General features: G+C 39.5%; 3 protein-coding genes and 1 non-coding gene across 4 annotated transcripts; 2 read left to right on the top strand and 2 right to left on the bottom strand.

The window, feature by feature from the left end:
• Window positions 1–4,928: 4,928 nt before the first annotated feature.
• On the top strand, window positions 4,929–7,888 carry GUITHDRAFT_122506 (hypothetical protein; the record flags this gene model as incomplete). The annotated part of the gene is made up of 2 exons (XM_005818216.1): window positions 4,929–6,654; window positions 7,260–7,888. The coding sequence occupies 2 exons, from the start codon at window positions 4,929–4,931 to the stop codon at window positions 7,886–7,888; spliced, it is 2,355 nt and encodes a 784-aa protein (XP_005818273.1).
• A 3,033-nt stretch (window positions 7,889–10,921) lies between these two features.
• GUITHDRAFT_t123 lies at window positions 10,922–10,994 on the bottom strand. Its single transcript has one exon. It is a non-coding gene; the product is annotated as a tRNA-Ile (tRNA).
• Window positions 10,995–11,382: 388 nt separating this feature from the next.
• On the bottom strand, window positions 11,383–13,914 carry GUITHDRAFT_122507 (hypothetical protein; the record flags this gene model as incomplete). The annotated part of the gene is made up of 1 exon (XM_005818217.1): window positions 11,383–13,914. One exon carries the CDS (start codon window positions 13,912–13,914, stop codon window positions 11,383–11,385), a length of 2,532 nt encoding a protein of 843 aa, XP_005818274.1.
• Window positions 13,915–14,490: 576 nt separating this feature from the next.
• Window positions 14,491–15,018, top strand: GUITHDRAFT_122508 (hypothetical protein; the record flags this gene model as incomplete). The annotated part of the gene is made up of 1 exon (XM_005818218.1): window positions 14,491–15,018. One exon carries the CDS (start codon window positions 14,491–14,493, stop codon window positions 15,016–15,018), a length of 528 nt encoding a protein of 175 aa, XP_005818275.1.
• Window positions 15,019–16,296: the final 1,278 nt, after the last annotated feature.

Genomic DNA, 16,296 nt, shown 5'->3' on the forward strand with positions numbered 1-16,296 from the left:
ACCCTCCTCAATAAATTCAACCATACATATACATCCCTCATGTATAAGTATATCACTATCGTCCTCCTAAACGTCTCATCATAGTCCTCATCAAATTCTGTATACCATTGTGTGTACATATCCTCCTCCTCATACATCCTGAAAAATACCTCCTTCAGATCATACAATCTTCTCAGATCATCCATCGCCCTCTCCCTCGTCATCCCTCTCCTCTTTAACACTCCATGATTCTCTAGTATTCTCAGTGGCATGTCCATCAGAAGTCTGTTATTCTTCTGCTCCCTCTTCTTCATGAAATTGTAACTAAAACCATACACCTCCCCCTCCATCTTATACACCATCCTCTCTATCTCTTCTATCCATGACTCTAAATATCCCTCTATCAACTCCTGCGCGCAATCTGGTAAATTCAACAGATCTATCATTCTCTATACATATATACTCTCATCCCTCTTATATTTCATAAAGATCTACATTTTATATTGCTTAATGCACACTCTAATGATCTTACACACTCCTCCATCTTATCTAAACAATCCATCATACTTCTCTCCACATTTACCTCTTCTTTGTCTTCTTCTTTTACATCCATCTCTAACCTCATCATTACATCCTTGAACAAATCTTGAACGTGTCTCAATGTCTGTATATGCTTCTCTATGCTCCTTTTGTGCACTCTCCGACCACACAAACACTCTATCATCCCCTCTTCGTACTTCTTCTTACAGTGCTCCCTTATTCTTTCTCTGTTCTTTTCATAGTACTTCCTACAATTCTCTATATCCTTCTCCCTATCTGTTTTATTTTTCCTATAATCTCTTTTTTGTATCCTTATCTTCTCAGCATTCGTCTCTGTCCATTCTTTTATGTCTCTTCTCTCTATCCTCACATTCAGTGTCCCTATCTCACGTATTATCTCTCCTTCTCTCGTACATAGCTCTAACTTGCTTTTACATGGATACTTCTCATGCAGTTCTATGTACCAATTCTCTACCCCTGTCTCCCTCATCTTTCTATATAATTGGGTTCTCCCATATCTATCACCCTCTTCTGATCTTGAACATCTGTACCTATGAGTCTGCCATCTTTTTAATAATGGCTGTATTGTTGAACCTACATACACCAACCCCGGCTCCGTCTTACATCTCAATGTGTATATCATGCTCTTCGAATATTCTGACATTCTCTTTCCTTCGTTTTTATTCGTTTTTCTCTTATATGCCTTTCAATTCATATTCCCGATCTCCCTCCTCACCTCCCCCTCCCTTCTCTTCAGTTCCTCCTTGCTCTTACAAGGATACACCTCATATAGTTCTATATACCACTCCTCCCATCCTTTTGACCCTCTCACCTTCTCATACAGTAGCATGTTGTATGTTCTCCCCCTCGGATCTAAACACTCCTTCTTGTGCTGTCCTAACCTCTTTGATAATGGTTGTACTGTCGACCCCACATATATCAACCCCTTATCCCCCTTATTCCTTATCGTATATATCACCCCCTTCGAGTAATCTATCATCTTATTCTTTCGTATTCATCTGTTTTTTATATCGCCCACTCCCATATTTCACCATGTCTTTCGCATTCCCTAGTCTATTCTACACTACTGGACAAAATCGCCTATTACGTTTCCTACTTCCTATATAATATCTCAAAACGTAATAGGCGATTTTGTCCTGTCCTTTCACTTGAACCACCTCCTGCCCTCCTTCAAGCTTTTATTATGATCCAATCTTCTGCAATAACCCCTCTCTGTCCTCCTTCTATTCCCTAGTCTAGAATAGACCACTAGACAGAATCGACTATTACGTTTCCTACTTCCTTTATAATATCTCTAAACGTAATAGGCGATTCTGTCCTGTCCTTTCACTAAAACCACCTCCTGCCCTCATAAATTGATGGATGCCTGTATCACTCGTTCCGGCATAGCCTAGTGCGAAGCACGCAGGCGAGCAAGCGCAGCTTGCCATATCCCACGACTCTATTATTCCTTAGTTTAGTGGCTACTGTCTGGGGAAAATGGGGAAAATGGGGAAAATGGGGAAAATGGGGAAGGTTTTCAATCCTTTTTTCAAAAATCAAAATTTTTTTTTCACGCTCAAATTTTTTTCTCGTATACACGAAAAACTTTCTAAAATCTTCCCCATTTTCCCCATTTTCCCCATTTCCTCTATTTCAGACTAAATTTAGAGAGGTTTAGTAATTAGTATGGTAATTTTTTCCTTATTCATCATCATCTGAATCAACCATTCCATTGTAAGGATGGTCTCTTACAGATATGTGCTTGAAGCCATTTGATTGTTTATTATCAACAATTATATGTTTATCCGAATAAGGACCAGCTAGTTTGTTCCTTATGATATATTCCTTCACTTGGGATGGTGTCAGCGAGGTGGTATGTTTACATTTCTTCAATTCTGTTTTTATAGTGCTCATGTGCAGGCCTGTTGAAGTGGTATCATATTGGAACATTTCACAGAAGATAACGTTCAGATCTACAGTGCCTCTCTCAGGTTTTAGTGACGAAGAATCTCTTAATACACACTCTGGAATATTTAAATTATCTCTAAAGCTCTCTAGTATTATCTGTGTAAAAGCCAGTACATTCTCTTCTCTTGTTATCCATTCTTTCAAGTTTTTATCTGCTAGTTTCCAGAATGATGGGATCGTGATGTCTTGTTCCCTATAATTCATAAACTCTTGTTCTGGTTGGAATTTTGATGGAAACAATATGCCAACTAGAGTTTCATAAGTGTCGACAGGATCAACTTCTGGAAATTCATTGCAAAAGAAAAAAGGAACTGCATTATGGTTCATCTCTCTTTCATCTACAAAGTTCTTTCTTACTTGCACTGAATCTCCACCAGTCATCATCTTAATAAGACTCCCATCAATCCTCTCTTTTTTTGATGATTGTCTTATCTCGTTTGTATATGTAAATCTAACGTCATCCCATGAAGCCATGAAGGATAAGGCTTTTGCTTCGTCTTGTGATTGATGTCTTCTTTGAATTAATGAAGCAAGATTGAAAGTTTGTGTAAACCCTTCAAATGACTTCTTCATCATGTTGCATATCAAACCCTTGCCACAGTTTCTTTCCCCTTTACATATGAACCATTTCTTATCATTGCTAAAACCTGCTATCGTTCTTGACAAACAACCAAGAAAGAATTTTTGTTGTTCAATGTCTGGAAGGATTGGGTCTATCACCTTCTCATAAAACGTCTTCATCACTGCTTCATCATTTATCATCTTCAAGTCATACGATATTATTCTTGTGAAGTGAATGTCTCTGTTGTATGCTTCATCGAATGACAGTAGTCTTCTGTCCCTGAATGAATATATCCCATTATTAAATGGTAAGTATCCCACATTTGAACTCTTCATCCTGTTCAAAAACTGTTCGTCCTTGAAACACTTCGCATCTTGATGGTCCGTTGTGGTCTTTACTGCCCTCTTCACATTTGACTCGTTGTTTGAGTATGGTTTCATCACCCCTGACTCCATATACATTATATCTAGGTTGTAGTATAGTTGTGCTATTGCACGATTGACAGCCTTGCTATCAGATATCCATATCTTTCCATTGTAGTGATAGAACGTGTTGTTCGAAAATTTGAAACAACCCTTAAATCTCTCTTTGAATATCCTGAAAGCACCTAAATCATCATTCTTATCTTGAATCAGATTATCAATCTCCTCCTTTATCGTCATATACTCGTCAAAGGGTTTTACCTTCAACTTTATCTCTATCCCCGTCCTCTGCTTTATGAACTCCTCATACTTCGTCATGTCTCTCATCCTCTCCTCATTCTCCTCTGTCCATGGCACTTGAAGCCCATCGTGAATCAATACACACTTGTACCCATTCTTGAACGCTGGGATCACCCCATCCTCTATCAGCTTTAAAGTTGTTTGCGTTTTTATGTTGGGACACTTATTTTTTGTACTTGAATATGTAATGATGTATTCTAGAACTTATCCGGCTGGTGAGGTCATTGCAGCTCTTGAAACCTATAATAGGGTCAAAAGTCTTAGGAAGGCCTCGTATATCACTGGTATTAGCAAATCCACCATTCATAGATGGTGGACCAATCTTAGAACAGTTATTAGACGCAAGGATAAGCGCAAACGACGTTTCAAGCGTCGTCATAAGTATCCTCATCTAGATGATGTTATAAAGCACCTCTTCTGCCAAAACAAAGATCTCGCCTTCATGCATCTAAAGCAAATCCAATACACATTGAATCTATCTTATGGCATCTCTTCCTCCTTGACATCTATTCATAGAATCCTTAAAAATGTAAGATATCAAGGCGCCGTTTCAACATTCACCATATCAATCCAACAAATCCAAGTGATAGAAAGGCCAGGTTTTCAGACTTCAAAGCCTCAATAGATTTATTCTTGAACGACAATATCGTTTGTCTGGATGAGACCTCATTCTGCAATGTTGGCAACCCTTTTTATGGCTACTTCCCCAAGGGAAGACAACCCAACGCAATCAAGGTATCAAAACGTGAAAGAGTATCATTGGTCATGGCTGTTCACCCTTCTCTTGGCATTGTTTCTTATAAACGTGTAAACAAGGCCTTTACAAAGGCTTCATTCTTAGTTTTTTTATAGGGTCTTATTCCTAAGCTTCCTAAGAGCACAAAAGCCATCCTTATGGATAATGTGGCCTTCCATAGGTCTAAAGAGGTTGTTGGCTTGTTGGAACAACATGGTCTTACCCCACTTTATATTCCTCCATACTCACCACGATGCAATCCCATTGAGGAGGTCTTCTCTCTATTGAAGAGGGCTTTTAGAACCAAGACAACAAATAATAGCATGGTAGACCGTATTGAAGAGGCAATCGACATCATAAAAGGATATAAGGCTTTGGATCATAATTATAAACATACAAGAGACTATGTTAGAGAGGAATGTCAAACATTAGGATTGTAAAACGAAAGGCCAAGGGCTTCTTCAAGTCGGAGGACCTTGTTACAATCAAGGATGCTGTCAAGCATGCTCATAGGATCATGTCAGATGCGTCCATACTCATCCGATCATATTACCTGCGATGGTTCCAGAGCTCATACCCTCTTGAGTCAGATGGCAAAGAACTTGAGCTTGAGCACTTCCATATATCCATGGCCTGTAGCATAGTCCAAGGCATAACAAGGCCTCCAGTCCGTGGTGTTGGTCCTGAACGATCTGCTAAGATAACTATCTTCAACGACATGTTAGATGAGCACAAGAAGCTGTATGAACGTCTTCCGAATGATAAAGGGTTCGAAACAGACCTCTCTCTATCACATATCTTAGCATACTCTATCGACAACCTCCTTACCGCGTATAAAAACAACATCGAGACCCACTTCTTGAAATACACCAAACGTTATATCCTATGTGACATGCTGGCTAAGAATATGGATAAGTCCGAAGCAAGGAGAGTGGCTGCTATATACACCAACGTTTATATGTACGACGCAACACTCGACCTACAACCAGATTTGATGCTAAAATATGGTCTCCATGATGCCAGCTACTCGTTCCTATTTCCACCTAAGATAAAGGAGGATGCTCCTAGAGTTTATGATCTAAAGGCAAACCCATGGGTCTATCTGCCTAAGATGGTTATGATAAATCAGGCCTTAGAGACAGACTTCCTAACTGTGATGCACAAGGAGAGGAGGCTGCTCAATCCATTGCCTTTCTATTCATCGTTTGTCCCGATGCACATACGGATTGATACATCCGGCTTATCGCAGCTGCTGATGACTAAGGACCGTATTGATGACTTCAAGAGATTTTATCTTGCTGAGTTTGGAGTAAGTCTGAATATATCAACCAAGGCTAATATGCTAGCAAGTTTTGAGAAGATCTTTGGACGGAAAGCAACATCGAACAGGGAGGCCGGGCTGTACGCAACAGAGATGTGGAGCTTCTTGACAAACCTAAAGACGTGCCGACAATGGAAGGAGCTTGACGGGGTGGTTCGTAAGAACGATCCTAAGAGAACACAATGGATGTTTGATAATGCGGTTGTAACGGATGGTGTGTCCATCTCATTCCAGGTCATTGATAACAACATGTTCGGACGTAAGGTCTTCTCATCCAAGAAGAAAGCAACAACATGTGAGAAGGATGATGAACAAGATAGCAAGGAAGTTACAAAAGAAGATCTAAAGACATCGAAGCTATTGGGTTGTGATCCAGGAAAGAGAGACATCCTAGCCATAACAGATGGAGTCAAGACAATCTGTTACACCAAGGGGCAGCGAGACATGGACACTCATAAGAAAACAAGACTGAGAAACAATCTAAAGCGGCGCAGAGGGTGTCACCTAGAAGCATATGAAACACAGGTTATGAACCGATTCCAGAAACGATCTTGCCATCCCGAGATGTTTCAACGCTATGCCTGTTCCAGAAAGAGGATGCAGGAAAGGCTGCTTGAGTGCTACTCTCATCCAGTCTTTAGAGAGTTCAAGTTTTTGGTTTATAACAAGACCAAGAGCTCCGAACATAGGTTTATGCATAGAGTGTTTACAACATTCAAACAACCGCAGACAAACCTGGACAAGGCAAGGTGTGCTTCCGGATCTATGCGCATGAACGCTTTGAAGGAGGTCCATAAGCACCAAGACATAACTATCGGATGGGGTGACTGGGGAAGGAATCCGAACACGCTAAGATGCTCAATAGGACCAACACCAGGAATTGGAATAAGGAGACGGTTTGAATCATTATTCAATACAAAAACAGTGCCAGAGCACTATACCTCCAAGGAATGTCCAAGTTGCAAGGAACGAACCTTGACAAAGACTACATGCAATTCGATCACAAGACACCATCTGCTTCGTTGTACAAACGATAGCTGCAGCAGGTGGTGGAATCGGAATGTAGCTGGAGCGTTCAACATCCTAAAAAGGCTGTTGGATGGCCAAACACTGTCCGGTAATGAAACTACCGGAGACGGGTTAGGAGGTGGCGACCTCTGAGACCTAGAACTTAGAGTGCGAAAACGCCATTACTATTGTGATGCCTATTCAATGGTGTTGCCTTTGGCAAGCTCTGCTTCCCAAGTGTAAAAAGAAAGCACTCTAAATCGAAACTTGATAAGATAAGACGAAGACATGAAGCGAAAAATGAATATATTAGTGATGATCACAAGGCCTTGTGTGATAAATATAGGTTGTACAATGAATTAGTGAATAATAGCAAGGCTAAAACTATAACAGAATCTTATGATATTGTTGAAATAGCAGACAAATCATTCACCATAAAAAAGAACACTGTTACATACTATTTCAACAAGTACAATAAGTATTTTGTAAACTCATTGTTCATTCACACAAAATTCTTGCCATATGACCCATCATTCTTCACAAAGAATGTTAAATTTATCAAGAACCTTTCTACTGAAATCTTCAACAGCACTATTATCGAATGTTTCAGAAGCAACGATGCAAACAAGCTAGCACCACTCTTTCAGGATGCTCCAAGGACTGAAAAACCCATGCTGCTGTATACAACGTCAAATGACTTCAGATCCTTCAAGAATAATGATGTGTTTGAGATCGACACAGCGTTCCCAATGAAACTCATGATGTTTGAAGATCAATTGAGCATGAACATGCAATCCATTCGATGCAGGCTCCTTATTCCAAAGAACACCCCTTTGATAGCTTTCAACAGTCAGGTGTACCTCAACGCTAAACATAAATTTCTTGTTAGAGATAATGCCAAGGAGATCATCTATTACAATGGAAAGTATATGAGCAATTCAACAACATCTGTTCCCAAAGAACAACCATCATTTAGCAGCATCTGCCCCGCTGATTTTAGATTCTACAAAACAATCACTGTCGTTGACCTGATCCTTCTTGAAGACTAGCATATGCCGTGCGCTCACAAAAAATGCCTTTATCATAATAATGGCATACACATGCTTTGTTTTTCAATAGTCTTGACATGACTTGACATGATCACCAGGCATATTTTGTCATGATCTTCCACTTGTTCATTCAAAAATGAATGTATTCCATCTATCCTATTCAACTCACAATGGACTTCTCCAATCACTGTTGGTGTTTGGTGTGAATTGTGAGATATATGCTCAGGATCTTGTGGAAGAGAAGGGGAGAGAGCATGGCATTACAGATTCAGATATATTGTTCACTCACAATCGGCTGTTTGAGTTGCATGCGGAATTACATGAGAGCCATAGGAGGATGGAAGACTATATGGAAAAGCAGCAGAGGCATAATGAGGAGGCGCTGTTTAGAGGGCCATCGGATCGTGACAAGAGACAATGGTTGTACCTTCAATATCTGATAAGATACGAGGATGCTTTCAGCAGAAACCTGCTAGAGAGATTGGAGACCGAGAGCAATACGAGTGTGTATGAATTTGGATGAATAAGCAAATAATTTTGAAGTGAAAATAAAAATATATTTTATTGATTGGGAAATAGTTGTTGATGAGCGTGTAATTCTTAGGATCTCGCTTGTGGTTCATTGGTTTTTGCTTGTGGTTCATTTGAGTATTTCTGAATCCATTTGCGAACAGCATTATCAGAAACCCCATATTTCTTTCCGACTTGCAGATATGATTGCAACTCATTGAAATCTCTTAGAAGCTGTTCATACGAGGGTCTATTCTTGACCTTTGCGTTACGAATATGATGGCATTTGATGCATCTTTGAGAACCCTTATAAACAATTGCTTTACAATCTATACAGTAATCGCACTCATTGTTTGTTTTAGCTGATGACAATGATATCTTTCCATCGGTTACAGTAATTGTTTTATCTTTTATTACAGTTGATTTTGTGTTTATTGGTCGTTGTTTTTCTGGTTTTTGAATGTTCTTCTTATTCTTAGATCTATATGTATCTGTCAATGCATGGCATGTTGCGCACAGGAATTCTAGATTCTCAATGCGATTATCATTGTTGATGCCGTTCTTGTGTTCAAGGTGAAGCTTGATGGGTGCATCTTCATTCAACTTATTAGAGAATCTTGTTTGGCCACAATGATTGCATTTATGCGACCATTTCTTTTCTGTGATCAATCTCCTCAGCAATAATTGTCTACTCTTATATTTGCTATTCTCTACCAATATATCATCAAGCTTATATGTGGCGTACTTATTGTCAACATTATTATCATCATCCTCTAGATGAGATATATCAATCTCTCTCTCAATGAAGAAATTTAACAACACTGTCTTATTTGGTTTTGTCTTGTATCCGTATTCAGCAAACAATTCGCTTAGAGAATTGCATCCGCGAATCTTATCAATATGATATTGATCACAATGCTTTCTAAGAGCAGAAACGTTGCTATTATGAAGACTTGGAAGATGAGATATATCTATGTTATTCTTGTAGATCTTCTTTATGACAGAAGCATCTAGATGCTGTATCTTGTATAGAAGCATAAATTGATTCCAATCCTTAGATTTAGATACAACATCCTGCAAATGTTTCAGTTCATCAATATGCAATGAATCAATATCATGACACAATTCAAGATATCGACACTTGAAACATTTCTTTGAATTCTTTTCCATCTTCTCTCCACATTGACACAGTATGACCGGTTTGTTCTCTTTAGCCTTCGCTGTGTTCCCGCCACACCATGTATCCGTCAGCTGATGACACATATGGCATAACAACCTTAGGTTATCTGGTGAGTTATTTGTCCTATCGCCATCTATATGATCAATCTCTAATGGGATCTTGATCATGGTGTAGAATTTGTTTGTAAAGTGTGTCCTATCACACAATACACATCTCTCTCTCTCCACATCCACTCATGAATAAGCCTTTGTTTTATAATATTTGTATTAGAGATGTAATTGTTCTTGATAAGGATGTCTCTTAGAGCATACTTGACTGAAGAAGAATTTATATGATGATCCATATTGAGTCTTGTATCATCTATGAACTTAACATAGGTTTTGCTTATGGTCCTGTTATATACTATATCATCCAATATAATAAGTGATAATTTTCTCTTATCATAGTACAATCTATGTACTTTGTCCTTCATGACCGCATAATCTCCAAACTTATCAAGATTGATGCCTAATCCATTCATAAATGGAATAAGCTTGTTCATGTCCTTGACAGGTGATTTTTTTACAAACTCTATCCAAGTTTTGGATTCTTGCACAAGATTTTCATAATACTTCTTAGAATATCTAAACATCAAATTATCATTAGACAATCCAAATATAATGGGAAAATGCTTTGGAATATTTATAGTTTTCAGCATATCAATGTATATATAATCGATATAGAGAATTCCAATCTTTTCCATGAATTCATTCCAAGATTGAGATTCTTGGATGGCTTCTTGTATCTTTGCTTTTTGATCTTCTAGTTTTGAGATGTTCTTATCTAAGATGGATTGCTTTTGAATGCCTTGACATTGATCGCATCTTCTTTTGTTCTTTTTATGAAAGCAATAAGTTTTAGGATTCTTTACATAATCCTTCTTCTTATGCAACTGGCAAACTGTAATATCTTTATTTTTTTCACCATACAAGGCTATGTTATCACAGCCTTGTTCAATACACTTAGCGCCATTGCCACATTGTTTGCATTCATATTTTTTGTTTAGATGAGTGCAATAATTCAATGGACGCATCACCATACCATTTTCTTTGTGATCTTTGCATCTATTCTTTTGAGTGTTCTTGAAGCCATATGTTGCGATATTTGTACAACCTTCACAATCACAAATCATGATTTGATTCTAATGAATCCATTTTATGATTCATCATTTTTATTTTTAGTAAGCACATTGGTTGCTTGATTTCAGGACAGAGGATCAACCTTTTAGTTATATTGTGAAATTCTAACCTGGAACTTTTTATTTTGATTTAACGCCTTAGAGCGTAATAATTGATAAATTATGGTAGAGGGTAAGGGAGTTGAACCCTTTATCTTCTGCTTATAAGACAGATGTGGACACCGTTACACCGACCCTCCCATAATTTACAAAAAAATTATGGAATAATTTTATTAAGCTCGCAGCTCTAACCAACTGAGCTACACGAACAAAGGGCAAATTAAAAATAATTCAGTATAGATTAAAGAAACTGAGGACCAACACAATTGCTAACTGATCTTAACAAGAGCATTGACCACAATCTAATGGATTCTGATAAGTTTTAGTATTGACTCATCAGATGATCAATATATGCTATGTTATCCTTATATACTTTTGGGTATGGAAAGATTGTGGCTATTTAGACGCAGTTATTTGATCTGGATTGATATTTTTCACCCATTTTCACATGACATTATATGATATGCCATGCTTCTTAGCAACACGAAATAATAAAAATTTATGATGTCCCTTATATATCTTTTACATTCATACTCTAGGCTTCTTCGAAGAGTCCTCTTGTGGTTCCTTGTCAGCATCCTTTTGTGATCGGCAGAGTTGTTGGCTGTATGATGCTATCATATTATTGTATTTGTCGAAGTGTACCTTTCGATTCAAACTGACCATGTTCCTCATCTTCTTTGTGTTTCTTAATATGCGCTCATATACATTCCTTACAAATGGTGATTGTGGAATCTCGTTCTCAGTCTTGATCCCGTTCTCAGATATCAAACGCAACCACTGCTCCTCAATAGGAAGGAAGCTCTTCTCTAATACCATCTGAGGAACCTCGATGAGCCTCTCCAGCATCTCGCTCGAATATGCCATTGGCTTGCTTGATGAAGGCAAGCAACACACAACAAGCTCTCTTTCATCCACAGATAGCTCAGATTCAAAGGTTGATACAACAGACCTTACAAATTCCTTCTTCTCAACAAGTGATGCCTCAAATCTGTTCAATACTGCCTTCAGGTGCTCTAAGAACCTTGGAACTCTCACATCGTTCTTCATGGCCATGAGCATCCGTTGTGATGCCATCGCAAGCATGCACGCAGACAGCACATCAAAATGAAAGTCAGCATGGAACTTGTGCAACCTGCTAAGGTCCAGCAACAATGTCTCGGGACAGTCCTTCGTCTTAACTGGCTCATTCCCTGTGATGAGGCTCAACACAGAGGCAGTATGGATATCGACATATGCCTTCGCCTCTCCTCGCACAAGCCTCGCAAGATCTGTCCTTCCCCTCTCAATCTCCTTCTGTATGACCTCATGAATCCATTCAGGTGTCCGCTTTAGATAGGTTGGGTTCGCCTTCAGCTTCTTGTTCATGTGCGCTTGTTCATATTCTATGCCATGGTTTTGTATTACATGAGCAATGCTCCGCAACCTTGTGTTTGCTGCGTCCACTCTCATGACATTCACGCGTGACAGCACGTACTCCAATGCCTTGCAGAAAGACATAGGTTGGTCTTGAGGGGTGCTAGCTCTCAGTTCCTGCTCAAGTTCATTCCACCTGTCCTGTGTCTCTTTCTTCCTGAATGGTTCCTGGATCTCCATTGCGATTCCCAACATGCCCCTGATCAAGGATATACATGACTCCCAATCAATGGTTCCGGACTCGATCTGTTCCTGCCAATACAATGTGTCAATCTTCTCCTTTAGTTCTTTGCTCCGGCCAGGTGTAAGATCTATCATGCCATCTCTAACCTCTCCTATGACCCTTAGCACTCTGATGTAACAAGGTGGGCTCAATCTAAGGTCATCCACAAGGCTATCCCAAAAGGCCACCTTGAAGCTCTCTCGCACCTTTGCGAGCACAGGATTTTCAATGTATCCCGCTCCCTCAACATCAAGCGTGAAGGTTGGATCTAGAAGGAGTTCATGTGCCAACTGTTCATTTGTCATCCTGCCAGGGAGGGAAGACAATCCAGACGCATTCATGGAGGATGATTCAGGTGCTGGCACTGAAGGAGGGGTATCAACATTAATAGAGCTCAATCCTTGTAGAACAAGTGATTCATCGAAGCTCTCCAATCCCTGTGGCCCTGCCATCTGGAGCATCTTTGCTCTGAGTTTAACCTTCTGTGATTCAAATTCGGCCTTCATAGAATCATACTCCTCATTATCAGGGTGAAGGTGTGATTCAGCACGATAGACAGCAAGAAGAGCATGCTTGATGCGCTCCGTAAGCTTGTTTTCATCGGGGATCTTCCATGCCTTGAAGGCATCAAGATACTCATCAAGCTGTTTCAGAAAGCATATCCATGAATGCCAATCATACAGAGTAACAGGCCTTGATTTCGAATCCTCAACCCTTGAGCAGATATCTTTGAAGGTGCTCACAAGTCTTTTGGCGGCATCCTCAACAGTCCTCTCAAGCCTGCCAATACACTCGAAACAGCTCTCAGGCCTTGCAATGATCATGAACGCTGCTAAGAATACCCTCACATTTGGTCTCTCAACATTTCTTGTGTCCGAAGGGATCCTTGCTCTGATCTTAGCTCTTGTTGTCAGGTATATGATTGTTTCTAGCATCTTCTTCATGCGCAATATAACCCAATTCACTCGCAAGCGTGCTGTCACCTCTTCAAATGGAGCGGTGTTCATCCACTCAGATATTATCCTTGTGCTGTTCACTCTTGACACTTGGAATCGGATAGATCCCTTAAGTACATGGTTTCTGAAGAATCGGCTGATAGCAAGGCTTGCGGATGTCTCATCAAGATTTGGGATTTGTTGTTGTGTCTTCCGTCTGTAAAGATTCTTATGGCATCGCGAGTAATATTCAGGATCGTGTGCTATCAAGTCCCTATTGCTTTGACAAACAAAGACCTCGTCATTATCGTATATGATTGATTGTGTGTCCTCATAGAATTCTGATATGCCTTCTTGCTCCTTGAAACACTCCTGGATATTATCACCCTTCGCTATGAAATTTGAGCACCATCTGATGATGTTGTTACAATGATGCGCAAATCCGATGTTTCCAGGCAAGGGCTTGCCAAAGGTAATACACCTCATATTTCTCTGTGAGAGGGAATTCTGAACAGCATGAAGCATCGTCAGTTGTGATAGGAGCCCACCCATTGAAAACCCTGAAAAGTATATCTCATTGTCTTGCGATATATCTTTGAGGAACTCAATAAGCTCTTTATATACATGGCTATTGAGAAGCCTCTGTAGATGAAGGACAACAGGGGAGAGGATGGATACATTGGAAGGGACATTGCTCCATATCTTGTCAACCTCATTTAGGGGGCTCAGGGAGCAATCATCGGGAATGATGAGATCATGGTGAAGATGGAAGGCGATAACATAGCTCAAACCAGAATGAAACACCGATATCTTGACATCATCAATTTCCCAGGTTTGAACGAGCTCGGCGGGAACCCCACTTCCAAATCTTGTTTGATCATAAACATGAAGGGAAGACAATCCGCAGATAGATACAATCTTGAAACTATACATTGGCTTTTGTTTATAAGAAAAGATTGCGGATCATTTTTTCGATCTTGTGGTGAGCGAGCTATAAAGGAATGTATACATGCCAACATATAAATCATAGATGTATGGAATAAAAAGATTGTAAATAGATAAATGGATGGCTACAAGAAAACAAACGAGAAGATCCGGATCGGCAATAGAGATCGGATAGTGTATTCTAAGGGAAGATCGAAGTATGTCATATTCAACAAGGAGTACACCAATATAAGATCGCCAGTGTTCTCAAAGAACAAGAAGAAGGGCGGGGCGCTGCGATTTATTTTAAGCTCTAGCAAGAAGCCAGGAGACATTGCCATAGATGACACAAAGAGAATAATGGATTACAATAATACAGATGAGCTAGCGAGATTACAAGACATTTTCTCCAGCCATCAGAAGATATCTATGGATGGATATGAAAACCTAACTTACATCCAAATGAATAGTTATTATGATCATGCGATGAATAGAAGAAATGAGCTTGAACTAAGGTTCAAAGACTCAAGCAACAGATATTTCACACTAAGGATCGTTCGGTCTGAAATAAGAAAATCATTCGTGTTCAATAATGACTTTGATGTGCTTTATTCAGTGTACATCAATGATTCCAAAAAGGATTCGGTGACCCTCACACTCGGTTAGTTTAGAGAATCTCTACAAGCTACATCGAGAAACCTAGCATGCCCATAAGAGCATTTGAGAGACACCAATAAAACATTTATATATAAACAAGAGATGAGCAAGAATTACATTTATTTGCATGTATGTTGTATCAATAATTGGAAGGAGATCGTACAGAATCTGTTGAACAACATAGTAGATTCAGGGCTATACAATATCATCGATGAGATCCGTTGTGTGATTCTGGGCAATTACAATGATGAATTCAAGCATTATGATAAGATCAAGATCATTTATCTATCGAACGACACGGCCCTTTTTGAATTCAAAATAATGGAATTATTGTACTCACACTCTCTTGTTGAGGATTTCAATGTGCTTTATATACACTCTAAGGGTGTCACACGCAACTTCGCTTCGATAAAACAAAACATAAAGGATTGGATAGATTTCATGGTTTATTTCAATATCCATGAGCATGCCAAGTGTTTAGAGCTATTGAAGACTCATGATGCTGTGGGAGTGAATTTGCAATCGAACCCAAGATTGCATTTCTCAGGGAATTTCTGGTGGTCTAAATCTTCACATGTAAAGACTCCAGGTGTCATCAAAGACATGAGTTACAATGGACCAGAATTCTACATAACATCAAAGATAAATGGCAAATACATATCATTGTGGGATTCAGGAAAGAATCACTACACCGAAAGGTATCCAAAGGAGAGCTATCGGGGAGAGCGCCCCGAACGCGCTTTGACTGAGGCAAGGTTGACATAGTATCTTGTACGACACTATATCATGTTGCTATATTTGATCTTTATTTTTCATACAGGTTCATTGAACATCTGAGTTTAGCATTTCTCAACATAGCTGTATATGATATAAAGAGATCGTCATATGTCGGGGAGAGCGCCCCGAACGCGCTTTGACTGAGGCGAGGTTGACATGATATCTTGTACAGGCCTTATATCATAATCCTATGTACATCTCTTGGAATACGATACAGGATCTCATGGAGATATGACTCCGATGATCTCATTATATCTGTATATGATCACAAGATATGGCCATAGAGTGTCATATAAACTTTTTTGGTAAAGCTTTTTTCTAAAAAGCTTTGTGGTACATGATCCATGTAAGTCGGGGTCTGGGTCGGGGTCGGGGAGAGAAAGCTACCGCATGGGTAGCTTAGGGTTTAGGGTTTAGGGTTTAGGGTTTAGGGTTTAGGGTTTAGGGTTTAGGGTTTAGGGTTTAGGGTTTAGGGTTTAGGGTTTAGGGTTTAGGGTTTAAGGGTTTAGG

The sequence above is a fragment of the Guillardia theta genome, assembly GCF_000315625.1.
Source record: "Guillardia theta CCMP2712 unplaced genomic scaffold GUITHscaffold_348, whole genome shotgun sequence".
NCBI classification, from domain to species: Eukaryota; class Cryptophyceae; order Pyrenomonadales; family Geminigeraceae; genus Guillardia; species Guillardia theta.